Raw genomic sequence first — 13739 nt, 5'->3', positions numbered from 1 at the left:
TAGGATCTGTCCCAGGCTTAACATGAGTCTCGGTGGCTTTACCAGGTGATTCGGGCTTGCCACCGGTTTTTTTCTCATCCCTAGCCTTGTTAAATATCACAGTGAAACCCTCAGCTGAAGCTGGATCATTAACATCCCATTCACCGAATTTTGGTAAGGGGCGACCTTGGTCCTGCTAAAAAGACAAAATTCGATAAAGGCGAGTAGACAAAGGAGCATGCATGCATATTGCATAATACAAAGTTCAATCAACTCAGGGTAAAACCTTTCTAAATTTTATGGAAACTGATTGCCTGCTAACCATGTCAATTTGAAGTCTAGTCAACAGGGAGTGGTTTTGTACTTTCTAATATCAGTCTCAAGCCCTGATAAAGAAGGGACTTGATAAGCAGCTGACAAGCCCAAGCAAGACCAATTTCGTTCAGATCTTTCAGCATCATCCTTCCCTCACGCGGAGGAAAAAGTTTAGCTTTGTCTTGGTAATTGTCAATCAATGTAAGACAAGATAACGAGGAGAATTTGCATAACCCAAGATTAGACAGACAACAACGAGGAAAACCTCTGCGCTCTTTTGTAAAAACTCCCCACAACAGTGAACCAAACTAATGGAGTTTTGCAATTCTTGTTTTCTCCAAAATTGGTTGCATCATAGAGCACACACAGGTCAAAAGGCTACCATATTCATCATATAGAAGTCCCCATCAATATTATCCTCTATAGATATGGAAAATGAAGTTTGGAACTAGTGATTCAAAACAAGCAAACAGAACAATTTTTCCCATTTCTCACAAAATCAAGTCTCTTCATTCTCTTTTCATTCTTTGAATTCGATTGACCATACCAAGGTTAGAAACAAAGTTAGGGTTAAGCTTTGTCTTCTCGTTCTGTTAGATATGATCCGATTTCAATTCTATCCTCGTTTCCTTGAAAACCTAACAAAATCAGAACCCTAAAAACTTACAGCACCTCTATCTCTACGACCATAGCAACACCAAACTGAGAAAACTCTAATATGGACCAGTAGTAGCAACTATCACCTCACCACGGAACAGCTCATCGGACAAAATCGGAAAAGGAAAACGGAAGATCGTATTCACAAAGTGGGAAAAAATGAGATCCAGAAAACCAAAATCAGCAAGAGATTAGCTCATAACGATCAAAGTATATATCTGATTCTTTTTCGTACAAATCTCGAATACCGAAGACTGCGACAGAATCGATCGCAGTAACAAATCCGATCATGATCAACATAGCACCTAGCCAAAGAATATTACTAAGTTCACAGACGAATAAATCGAATCCGAAGATGGAAAAAGCAGCTCAAGAACACCAAAACTAGGAAACCAGGGAACGGTTTGACATACCGACATGGCGTCTGCGGGAGGAAGACTTTTCAGAGAAAGGAAAGGACTTGGAAAGGAGAAGAAAAACCACCGAGAAAACGAGGGAAAGTGAGAGAAAATTTCTTCGGGGAGAGAGAGATTCTGAGCTTAAAAAGATTGAGAGAATTCTCTTTTTTTTCCTTCCAATTTTTTTTTCTTTTTTTTTTCAGTCTTTGGGGCGGAACCTGAAAACTGTGTATATATATATATACAAGAGCGTTAGTGCAACATCAGCAGTGACGTGGCTAAGTCTTCTATATGATCTAACGGAATGATGAGCTGGCAAACGGCGTGAGTAGACGGCAAACGCTGGGTGAGACGCAAATGCAAGTGGCTGGCTCGCTGTCACTGTTTTATTGTGTTGTAGCAGTTTAAACCGTGCGACTCCGACACAAATCTTATTTTGTGATAATTACATTGTCTTAATATTAAATTTTATCTTTAATTATCGGATAATAACACCCTAATTTTTTCATAAATAGTGGAAAGCAAACCGAGAAAAAGGGTCGAATGGTATTCTTAGCTTTTAATTTCGATAGATATAAAGAATCAATTTTACAATCCTCAACATGAAAAACAAATTTTTTTTTTAACCTATATAGTAAATATAGTGAACATATAAATATATATATATATATACACGTGGAGGCTCACGAGTGGGAACTGAGCTGAATGATGGGGACAAAACCAGTTATGCAACAGAGGAAGTGCTAGATTCTGTGTTCCACGCACGTGGATATTATACTTCGATCGATTGGACACGATCCGATCATGCCAGTTCTCGTGCGTGTCTCTTCCGACAGAGATCCTCACCCAATACAGAGATCTCACCATGGTTTTCTTCTCTCCATTCGCCAGAGCTTCCATTGCTGCTCTCTGGTCCCCCACTGGCAACCCCATTTTCCTGGAAAACAGTCAGACTTTCCCTGGAAAATTCGCCAGGAATTTGGTGGGAACGAGACTTTGCAGGAAATGCCAGTGTTCCTGAAATGCCGAAGACGAAACCAGTGAGGAATTTGAATAAGGCCAAGAGTTGAAGATCGATATGATCGGTAAGAAAGTTTTTCACAGAAGAAAAGGCTACGGGGTATGGAACATGACAGCTACGTGAGGGAGAGAAGTTGATCAAATCCAGACTGATTCCAGATGATTCAGCACATGTAATGCCAACATGGCTACAGCTATCAAGACCCTGTTCATCGTCTGTGCCAGAAGAAAAAGTAGGAAACAACAAAACAGAACTCGGCGATTGGAATAAGACAGCATTAAACAACCTGCTTTTGGTTTGTTTTGCTCAAGAAACTCATCAAGTTTTGATCTTTTCAGAGTTTTAGAGTTGTACAGTTGGGAAAAAAAGCCAAATACCTTGCGGGTTCGCCATCCAACTTGCGGTTATTCCGTGTCTCGGGCCACCATCGTTCCGGTTTCTTTTGGGTTTGGCTTTAATCAAAGCCAATATCCTGTCTCCTGAAGAAAAGAGAGGGAGATGGTGAAAAAATCTGCAGGCAAAGCCTGACAGATATTTCAGACAACAGAAAGGAGAATACCTGTTATAAGCTATTCATGGAGAATTAAGTGCGAAGCTGCAACTGCACCTGGAAAGCAAAAGAATAAAAAAAAACATGGGTATATGCTAACAGGAAATACATGAATAGGAAACAAGCAGTAACCATTAAGAATTCAGCATAGACCTAGTTAGGAAGCAACATGTCCTTGAGCTGAAATGAAAAAAGATATCCTTCTTCACTTTGAGAAGTGGATCAGATTATATATCCCTTTCAGACTGTTGTAATTCTTATCTCCTCTTGCTCTGCTGTATGGCCTTCAGCTTCTCCATGGCCATTGTCAAGTTCTTTTGCGATTCTTGAGAAAAGTTGGAGGAGTTAATGAATCCCCTCGCCGCTAAATCCTTCAAAATGATATCCGTCTTAGCAGAAACATTTCTTCGCGAGAGAAAGGCACCACTGATTAGAGCTTTGTAGGTAGTCACGTTGGCTAAGAAGCGACCTCGTTTCATCTCTTCATAGAGTTCAAATGCAGCTTCCACATCACCTCCAGCACAAAGGCCTGATATCAATACGTTATACGAAACGAGATCAAACTTCACCTTATGATTACACATGACATCCCTCAACTTCAGAGCCTCTGTAGCATCACCATTCTTGATGAACATGTGCAATAGAGTAGTGAAACTAGCTATAGTTGGAACAAGATTCTTTCTCAGCATAGACTGAAGCACCAGCATGGCTTCCTCAGTTTTGCCGCATTTTGCAAGAGCTCTCACCACAGCACTCTCAGCTACATGATGGGTACATACCTTAAGAGCAACCATCTCATCCTTCAGCTCAAAAGCAGTCCTTATATCTCCCACTCTACAAAGACCATTAAGCAAAGCTATGAACTTGGTAAGCTCAGGAACAAAACCTTTTTCCAACATTCTGTGCATAAGTACACGAGATTCGTGGAATGAATGGTTCCTTATAAGTCCAGTCACAATAGCTCCAAAGGTATTTCCATCAGGGGATATTCCCAATAACATCATGACCTTAGCTAGATCAAACGCCTTACTGATCTCTCCGTTTATACAACACTTGGAGATTAGCATGTTCAACGTGCACCTGTCAACTTCGATACCTCGGCATACAAATGCTTTCAACATTTTAACACCAATATCCAAGAGGCCAGACACACAAAGCCCAAGAATGAGAGAATGGCATGTGAACTTGTCAAGCGAAATGCCATTCAAAATCATGGATCTGTAGAGCATAAAGCTTGCTGACATGTCTTTCTTCTTTGAATACCCATGCAAGAGAATATTATAGGTAATCAGATTAGGATACAAATTTCGGTTCACCATCTCAGAAAAGAGGTAACTAGCCTTCTCTATTTTTCCCATTCTCGAGTAACCATCTACCATTGCATTTGATGTGACAGTATCAGGACTAAGACCATTTTTCTCCATTTGTTCTTGAAAATAAAATCCAGCCTTGCACAGGCCAGCCCTGAACATACTGTTTAGCAAACAGGTATACATCACCTTGTTGGGAAGTAAACTACCTCTAGCAACAGCTTTCTCTGCAAAAAGTATCGCAATAACTGTCTTGTCCTTCCTACACAACCCCGAGATAAGAGTGGTGTATGTATAATTATCAGGAAAAATGTTTCGCTGCACCATCTCACCAAAGAGAGAAACAGACTTCAGTAAATTCCCTGATTTACACATTTCAGTGAGCAGTGTATTGTACATGACAGTATCTACAGCTGCAGGAATATTGTGGAGGTTACGCAGAAACTTCTCTGCTTCTCTTAAATGCCCACCTTTGCATAATCCCTTGAGCAAGCTACCATACGTGAAAAAAGTCGGTTGATGGCCTAAGTTGGTCATCTCATCAAATACAGAGAATGCTTTTAACGAATCACCCAAGCTTCCATAACCACTGATAATACAATCAAAGGTAACTGAGTTGGGAAGAACACCAACACTTCTCATGTGATGCATAAATCCTTCTGCCTCCTTAACTTTCCCAGCTTTACAAAGTGAATCAACAAGTACATTACACGTGAAATGATCTGAATTATGACCCTCGATATTCATAGCTGCATAAATCCTCATGGCTTCCCTCAATTTTCCCATCTTGCAACAATTGTATATCATTGTTGAGTATATGATGCCATTCGGAGTAAGACCAGCTCGGTAAATCCTACATATAACCTCCATTGCAGCTCCAATCCTCCCCACTGTGCAAAATCCATTTATCAGTGCAGAGTATGTGATGATGTCAGGATGAATACCATCTTTACCCATTTCATTAAGCATCTCAACAGCTTCATCCAAAAACCCGTTTTTACATAAACCATCAATCATTCCCGTGTATGTTATTCGACCAACAAACATCCCATCTTTCCTCATTCTCATGTAAAGGCCTCTAGCTAGTTTGAATTCGGCATGCTTGCATAACCCATCTAAAAGAACTCCATAGCTAACCTCAGTAGGTCTAAGCCCTCGTGCTTCCATCAAATAAAAAATCTTTAAAGCATCCTTAAAGTCACCTTGACTACAATACCCATCTATCAAAGCATTATAAGTAACATGATTGGGGTAAAGTCCAAACGCCAACATCTCATCCACAAGTTGTCCAGCAATGGTAACTTTTCCTTCCTTGGCAAAGCCATTTATCAGCGTGTTATACGTGACTTCATTGGGGTCAATCATCTTCTTTCTCATGTTTCTCAGCAATAAATAACCTTTGCCACTTCTGTTGTTTCTGCACAAGTCGTCAATGAGCATATTATAGGTACAGGCATCAGCTTCCACCCCTTTTGACCCCATATGATCAATAAGGTCAATAGCTGCTTTATATCTCCCTTTTTTACAGTACCAATTGAGGACCGTATTATATGTAACAATAGTTGGGCCATAACCACTCTCCTCCATCTTTTTCAAGAGATAACAAGCTTTCTTAAACCTTCCTTCTTCACAGAGTACATTAATCATTATATTGAATGTAGCCACATTGGGACAAATATTCCTCCCAAGCATTTCCTTCAAGATCAACCAAACAGACTCAGCTCCCTCATTCTTTACAATGGCGCCTAGCATTGAATTGCAAGTATATACAGAAGGATTGAACCTGTAAAGACCCATCAATCGAAATATTTCTAAAGATCCCTTAATCATCCCTTCTTTCAGATAAACTCTAATCAAGAGATCAAAAACTGAAGGGTTTGAATTGCAAAGTCGGTATGATGTCATCAAAGCACCAAAAACAGAGCCTGACTCGTTACCCATCTGAGATAATTCCCTCAAGATGCGCCTTGCAGGTTCATACATTCTAGCTCTGACAAGAATATGGGCAGTAATAGAAAACAAGTGAACAAGGTGGTTTAGCTCCAAACCAGGCTGCTTGACTGCCCAGTTCAAAAGCTTTAAGGCCAGTCTCCCGTGAACTGGTCTAAGACGAGCCTGTCTGTAGTCCATGTGGTTCAGTGAATCCCAACGATCAATTGTAAGAATGGTATATATGCTCTTCTCCATATCAAACCCTGTTCCAAGAGCAAGACCGCAACAAGTTTGAAACTTTAGTTAAAGAACTTCAAAATTCAGCACAAACTCGCAATTCTAAACGTGCAGAAACCTCCACGAAGATAGTCTTATGTTCTAGAACCGATTCACTAACTTTTGGTCACAATTTCTGTGCATTCCGTGCAGGTAAACCAAGTAGGCGTAGCAAAGGGATACACTGGTGGGATCACACTTAAAAGAAGACAGTATCTACATATAACTCTGGAAATGCGATACGTTAATAAGTTACCAATCAAAAACTGTGCATTTCATCCTGAAATCGCAAAAATATCTTAAATACTTTTACACCTTTACTGTCTCTGAACTAATTTTCTACTCTCTAATTCAGCTTAAAGAGGCCACTTCAGCCTAAATCTCCACGAGATTCCATGCCTCGCAAGCTCATACGATTTGATAAGCTTGATCACACATAAAAAAAAACCACGCACATGCGGAAGGAAGAAAGTACCGGAGACACCAAACGCTTCGCGAACGGCAGAATCATCATGTTTCGACTGTTTTCTGGGGTTGAAAGAGGAACCCATGTAAGAGAAACATCTGAACTTCGACGAACAGTAACGCAGAAGAGAGATTGTCCTGTTTCTGGAAGAAATCGAGCTCGAGAACCCAGACATCTCTTCCTCCGTCTGTTCACCGTTCTTCGCTCCGCCAAAAACCAAGAGAGATTCCAGACGATTTGGGACAGGAAAAGAAGGCCCATACTTATCTCTAATGGGCCATTGATACAAGCCCATGTTTACACGACGTCGTTTGGTAGCTGAGATGTGCTTACTGAGCCCATATATGAATCTCGAAAAAAATAACCTTAAATGGGCCTCACGACTAGGCCCATTAAGAAACCTGGCTGATGGTGATGGGCCCGAGGGCTCATACGATTGCAAATTTGAACAAAAATATGAGAGATACAGAGAGAGAATATGTGATTGCGCTTATACGCATTTTTAAGTCTAGGACCCAAAGATTCAATATTAAAAAAATTCAACAATAAAGAAAATTGTTATGCATAGAATAAAACATAAAGTGTCCGAAGAGTTTGTGTGAATTCATCATCAAGGGATTAAAAGAGGAATTTTATATGAACATTGACCATAAGTCACTGAAATTACATCATCATCCACAAACCACTTGCAATTTTATTCTAAGCTTAAAGCCAGAAGCAACTGAGGAATTTTCAAAGAAAGAGAGTGCGAGTTATACCCTCTCATGCTCACTGTTATATGCAGTCGTAATTTCTCAAGACTCAAGATTCCTTCTACCTCGATCGGAGCCTTCGGGGCAAAAGAACTGTAAGACAAAAAGATTTTTTTTTTTCAAACTGTAGCTGTGGAGAAACAACGAAATCTTAAGATGATTTGATTTCATGGAGATTCAGATTCTCTACCTTCTTCTATACTGCAGAAGCTTTTGGGGGGGAAGATCTTCACCGGATCGACGCTTTGCTGGGAAGAAACTGCCAGAAGAACACAGCTCTTGCTGCCATATAACAACGTCCTTTACTTTAGCAATATATATATATATATAACGTCCCCGGTCGGACGCATTAGTGATACGATTCATTCAGATGCAGAAAAAAAAAGAACCTGGCCCATGCGGGGACGAATTTGTTGTTTCGGACACCTACGTCTTCATCCTCGTCTTCATCTTCGTCATCAGAGCATTTGTATGGAGATATGTCGTAAGACTCTTCGGTCGTTCCACCTGCCCGGCTGGTTTCATCCGACACTCTTCCAAGATCGCCGGTTACCTACGAAAAATCGAAGAAGACTCTCGGCTGTATAGTCATAGGCTCGATAACTTCGAAATTACTTATAATTGGTTGGTTTTGGGCAAACAATCAACAGAACTGAACTGTGAATGATGAAAGCTGTACCTTGGAAATGTCTCCAACCGAACTCATTCTCTTGCTATCTTCACTGATGTCACTCTTTGTCGATTGCAACCTAGAATTTGCCTGTTCCTTTGCGGTTTTCATGGCATTACCAAGTTCATGTCTGAGTTCCTTCAATGCCTTTGAGCTTGCTTCCTATAAGATGGTCGTTTTATTCTGTTATTCGCACCGATCATATATGCATTGATATTGAGTAGGACTAGTTAGAACAGGAAGGAGGTTTTTCTCACCATCGCTTGAGTTTTCGATTCTTGTTCTCCTTTTCCGGCAAGTAATTTTGCCTCTGGCTCTCTTTGTTGTTGTTTATGTGCTCCTGCAATGCGCTTTCTTTTAGGTTCCTTCAATTTTTTATCTTCTTCTTCCCTTTGCCTCTTCCTTTCTGCCATTTCCGCCTCCTTTCTCTTGCGTTCTTCTTCCTTCAGCCTTTTCTCTTCTTCTTCCCTTTGCCTCTTCCTTTCAACCATTTCCGCTTCCTTTCTCTTGCGTTCTTCTTCCTTCAGCTTTTTCTCTTCTTCTTCCCTCTGCCTCTTCCTTTCCGCCATTTCTGCCTCCTTTCTCTTGCGTTCTTCTTCCTTCAGCTTTTTCTCTTCATCATCCTTCTGCTTCTTCCTCTCTGCCATTTCTGCCTCCTTTCTCTTCCGCTCTTCTTTCTTCTGCTTCTCCATCTCTTGCTTCCTCTGATTCTCTTGCTCCTGTCTTGCCCGCTCCAGTTTCAGTGCCTCCTTCTTCATCTTACGTTCATTCTCTTTCTTTTCAGCAAGCCGTTTGGCTGCCTCAGCAGCCTCAAGGGCCTTCACTTTGACATCTCTCTTCCCTAGATGGAAAAAAATGAAGAAGATTGGAGTTAGTCAGATAAGTACCAAAACCAAAACTTGAAGCGAATACCAATTGACAGTCACGGTTCAGAAAAGATAATTCGGAATTGCCTGTGATCAGTTCAGATGCTGGTTTTGGCTGCTGCACTAGCGGAATAAACGAGGTGATGTTGGACACGATGTTATTCTGCCTCGGTTCCTTCTCTGATAAACGAGGCCCTTGGATTGTCAAACTAGAGTTCCCGGACAATTTCGGCTTACTGGACCTGTTAATAAGCGGTTCGATTTTTCTTGCAGTTCCTCGGGAGATACCCCGGTTCTCCTTGCCTTTAACCGTGCTTCTTCTTGTACCACCGTTCTGCTTTCCCAGTTTACTCTTGACACTGTTGCACGTAGCTGTAAAGCTGAATGCGGTATTGACAGAGTCAAGGCTTTGTCTATCAACATGCACCTTAGCTTCAGAGACAGCTGCAGGGAATTCTATGTTTTCATTCACAACAAGAAGCGGTTTCCTTTCAGCGGAGGCGTTATTCATTTGGGAATATTCACGGACAGCTTCGAATGATTCGTCAGCATTTTCATTTTCTTCGGCAATGCAAGGAAGGTCTGGACTTGAACTCCCTCGTTTCTCTGAGCTGGCAGACTTTGGCGTATTTCCACTCCACAGCTTCTCAGTTTGCTCATCGATGGTTTCATTCTCTTCAGCAATGCAAGGAAGGTCTGGACTCAGAGTCCCTCGCTTCTCTGAACTGGCAGACTTTTGCATACTTCTATACCACAACTTACCGGACGGAGATGAATAAATATTCCTAGTTTCAACAGATGCTGACCCAGCACCAGATAATGGCAGGCAATCAGAATGCGACCTCCCATGAAAGGCATGGTCAATTTCTGAGTAAACAACGACAGAGCCACCCTCGAGCTTCTTACTCTCATCATCCTTTGTCTGAAGGCTGCTACTAACAAGCATACTTTCAAGAAGCCGATTTGGAACAGATTGGTTCAACTTCGGCTTTTCGTCAAATTTAAACGAGGTAGAGAGTTGCAATGAGGGAGTACTCATGCAAGCAGACCGACAAATCTGCTCCAACACACTTGCACGTTCTACCGTAGTTTTCGGAAGCCGCAAGCAATCAAGATTTATCTGGTCATGAGAACCACTTTGATCTTCATCATCTGTTTGGATTATGAAGCCCTCTAACACAGGGAGGCTTCCATCATCTGAGCATATCAAACCAATTGAATCGTGTGAAACTCTACTAGCTAAGAGATGAGAGGTTTCTTGGCCGCTTGGCACAATGTCTGTATATTCTGATCCAACTCCATGAATTGGGATGGTTTGACTCCCTAATTCTCCGAGTTGTTCTGATTTGAAGGTAAGAGTGGCTGGACTCTTGAATCCAACTTCCTTGAGTAAGTAACCCTGTAAATCTCAACAAGAATCTTATTGTGAGGATTACTGGCGCGAGTTAAAGATCTCTCAGATTTTCAGGTTGAAAAAACCATCATACAGAACAAGAGAACAAATTTGGAAAGTTAAGAGCCGGAGCTACGTCGCAGTAAAATCAGTTTCAGACAACTTATTACTCATGCAATCAGAACCAAGAGATCCGAAACGAAGAGAAAACTCGAAACACTGACTAAAAGAGTATTTGGTTTTAACTATATATAATTCTGTTGGATGATAGTTCTAATCACACTAATAAGGTTTAGGTCCTAACTCCACCACAAAAGCTAGCTTAAGAGTGGAGGTTTGACCCTTACTTATATATTGGCCCAAATCCCTCTCATTTTCCAATGTGAGACACTTATCAATACCGCCCACTTTAGACAGCGACGTCCACGGCGCTGGAGCAAATCTGGTCGCTGGCGGCTTCTCGGTCGATGGCGGCTTCTCGGTCCATCCCCGACCGTTCCTCTCTTGATCGTTCCTCTCTCGACCGTCCCACAACCACCGAGTCGACCGCATGTCCGCAGGAGAACGGTCCGTCAAAGGCCCACCGGAAAGTAGAGAGTTAGGCTCTGATACCAATTAATAAGGTTTAGGTCCTAACTCCACCACAAAAGCTAGCTTAAGAGTGGAGGTTTGACCCTTACTTATATATTGGCCCAAATCCCTCTCATTTTCCAATGTGGGACACTTATCACACACGTATCATGCTCTTGCCCCTCGAGGGGCAGTAGAACACAAGAAATCGTGGCCCTTAGTTCTAGAGTGAGATTATCATAGTAGAATAATTGTCAGTTGAAAGTCATCATAGTAGAAATCAAGTATTAGCAGATAAACTAATTTTTAAAGGACATTGTAAAAAATGAAAAAAGAAAAAAAAACTATTTTGTAAGGCACAAAGTTTACTCTTTTCTGGCGGAAAGGATTGCTCTCTATTGTACTAAATAAATTTGAAGATGTGTGAGACATGTAGCTACTACCTCGTCAAGTCGTAACTCGGTTGAAGATGCAGATCCAATCATCTTTTGCAGCTCAACATCATAGTGACTGAGACTGAGGCATTCCACACTGTGATGAACTGTACCATGTTTTCCCTCAGCAGAACCTGAATCAAGAGCATCATCCTGCCATAAAAAGAAAGGTAGATATATTAAGTCTAAACTATCCAGCATACATTCAATTTCCCTGGACATAAAGTCAGATGCTTCACCGGTAGGCTTGCTGATGAAGGCATCCCATGAGCTAGTTTATCTAGAGTCCTTCTTCGCTTATTCTGCAGATGGGAGATTTCCGTAAAGGGACTAGACTGGCAGAATTCCCGAATAGAGCTTTCAGGAGCTTGGACTTCTCTTGATTCTGTGCATGCTATATTTTGACCAGTATGGGGACAGCAACCTTTTCCAAAGGATGTCTGTACCTGATGTAGAGATTGTTCTGTTTGTTGATGCAAAGAATCATCACTGAATCCACTACCTACTGCTGCAGAATATTTCTCAGTCTCATCTGAACAAAGATAGGAATTACCTGACTGGTTCCATTCCCCCACACAAAGATCAGCCTTCATTTCTCTTTCACTATCCTCAGCAATAGTCTTTTCTTCACTTCTCTTGTTCGATGTAGATAAAGCGTGTTTAAATACATCTAGCTGGTATATATCCTCCTCAAATGGAACTTTGATCTCTTTGTTAGCACTCAGATTGGACAGACAAGACAATGGTTGCTCCTTTGACATCTCACAGAGGGAAGATTTCCCAGCAGCCTGCGATTGGGCCGAATTATCTGACGAATTGTTTGGCACAGAGGGGTTGAGCCTTCTTTTAAGACTGTTTGTCGACGCAACTATGCAAACATTGGATATGTTATTTATTGATAATCCAGTATTAGCCTCTGCATGTTCACTCTCTCCAGCTTCTAAGTCAGCGCCGCCAATAGGTGATTCCCTCGCTGGTATCCGTTCTTTCTCTCGCCCATCATGCTCCACGATGGCACTCAATTTGCTATCCACCAAGAGATTTATTTCCGGATCAGTGGGAGATGAAGCATTAATTTCTCTTGCTGCTGCTGCTGGTATGGGGCCATCCCCCTTGGCTGATTCTTCTCGATAATTCAGTAGCATCTCGTCGAAGTTTTGCTCTTCATCGTCATTAAAATGAAGCGGCTCAAGCTTCACAGGTGCAGGAAGATTATGTAGTGTGTTGGATGGAGAATTCACCACTCCAGAATCAAGTTGTTCATCAACCAATTCATGTTCAGAACTAACAGAAGGGGCTTCATATTCTGTTGCTAAGTCCTCTTGTATGCTTGAGCTTCTCAACCTGCTTATTTTTCCATGATGGCTACTCTCCGGCTTGATCCATGAACTATTTGGCTGCACTACCTTGGAACCACCACTAACATCAGATGTTGTAGAATGTTCAACCAAGTCTCCAGACACAACACCATTTTCCTGCAGAGCAAACTCACCCACTACAGCAGGATCATCCACCGAGATTTCAGCTTGACCTAAACTTCTAACTGTTGAAATTCTGCTAGGGTGAATAGATTCGTCCTTTTCTTTGCATAGTTTACCACCAGCAGAATCTTCTTGAACTGATAAACATTTTTCACTGACGGTAGGAGGTTTTAATAATTCCCTTTCATCACCAGACTGCAGCACTGCAGCTGAATGTCTTGGCTGCAGTTCAATTGAAGATAACTCGAACTGACCCAAATACTCAGCCTTGGATTTACTGTCTTGGATCTGACCCACTTCTGTAGACTCATCCAACATGCTGTCATCCTGACCTAAGCTTTCAGATCTTGAAACTATGCTTGTGTCAATAGATTCACCCTTTTCTTTCCATTGTTTGTCATCGGTGTAATCTTCAACTAAGAAACCTTCACCACTAACAGTAGTGGGCTTCAGTAACTTCCTTTCATCATCACATTGCGGTGATGCAACTGAATGCCTCGACTGCAGATCGACTGAAGAGAAATCAACTTTACCTAAATGCTCAGTCTTGGATCTGCACCCTTGAGCAGCATTTCTGGATCTTGTAACTCTTTCAGAATACACATTTTGCGACAGAGAGTTGCTCATAGACTCTCGGCTGTATAGTCATAGGCTCCATAACTTCGAAAA

General features: G+C 41.5%; 2 protein-coding genes across 5 annotated transcripts in view; both read right to left on the bottom strand.

Annotated features, from left to right (window-relative positions):
* Nucleotides 1-1990: 1990 nt before the first annotated feature.
* LOC104811670 (pentatricopeptide repeat-containing protein At5g55840) lies at nt 1991-7119 on the bottom strand. 4 transcript variants are annotated; one of them, XM_010538442.1, is made up of 6 exons: nt 6914-7119; nt 3074-6425; nt 2930-2977; nt 2748-2849; nt 2467-2585; nt 1991-2366 (listed from the first exon to the last, which is right to left on the bottom strand). In XM_010538442.1, exons 1-2 carry the CDS (start codon nt 7077-7079, stop codon nt 3178-3180), a joined length of 3414 nt encoding a protein of 1137 aa, XP_010536744.1. In that variant the 5' UTR covers nt 7080-7119; the 3' UTR covers nt 1991-2366; nt 2467-2585; nt 2748-2849; nt 2930-2977; nt 3074-3177. The 4 variants fall into 4 exon arrangements, with proteins under 4 accessions (XP_010536744.1, XP_010536745.1, XP_010536741.1 ...); XM_010538443.1 differs by having other exon boundaries at nt 2490-2585; XM_010538439.1 differs by having other exon boundaries at nt 1991-2585.
* Nucleotides 7120-7522: 403 nt separating this feature from the next.
* Nucleotides 7523-13739, bottom strand: part of LOC104811669 — an 8291-nt gene continuing 2074 nt past the window's right edge. The window contains exons 3-11 of the mRNA XM_010538438.1: nt 12143-13695; nt 11829-12052; nt 11599-11742; nt 9280-10591; nt 8584-9167; nt 8336-8488; nt 8046-8209; nt 7847-7938; nt 7523-7749 (exon numbers count right to left, since the gene is read on the bottom strand). Of these exons, the coding sequence (XP_010536740.1) occupies nt 7718-7749; nt 7847-7938; nt 8046-8209; nt 8336-8488; nt 8584-9167; nt 9280-10591; nt 11599-11742; nt 11829-12052; nt 12143-13695 (4258 nt within the window). The 3' untranslated portion in view covers nt 7523-7717. The remainder of the gene's footprint in view (nt 7750-7846; nt 7939-8045; nt 8210-8335; nt 8489-8583; nt 9168-9279; nt 10592-11598; nt 11743-11828; nt 12053-12142; nt 13696-13739) is intronic.

This window comes from Tarenaya hassleriana, unplaced genomic scaffold, assembly GCF_000463585.1.
Source record: "Tarenaya hassleriana unplaced genomic scaffold, ASM46358v1 Cleome2, whole genome shotgun sequence".
Classification (NCBI taxonomy): Eukaryota; Viridiplantae; Streptophyta; class Magnoliopsida; order Brassicales; family Cleomaceae; genus Tarenaya; species Tarenaya hassleriana.
The sequence above is the reverse complement of the archived record's forward strand: the minus strand, read 5'-3'. Positions and strand labels throughout refer to the sequence as shown.

Bases quoted from the DNA above. Each gene is read 5' to 3' on its own strand.
- LOC104811670 (XM_010538439.1), bottom strand. From the start codon at position 7,079: ATGTCTGGGTTCTCGAGCTCGATTTCTTCCAGAAACAGGACAATCTCT. The intron at 6,426-6,913 runs GTACTTTCTTCC...CTCTTGGAACAG, and splicing joins CGAAGCGTTTGGTGTCTCCG to GGTTTGATATGGAGAAGAGC.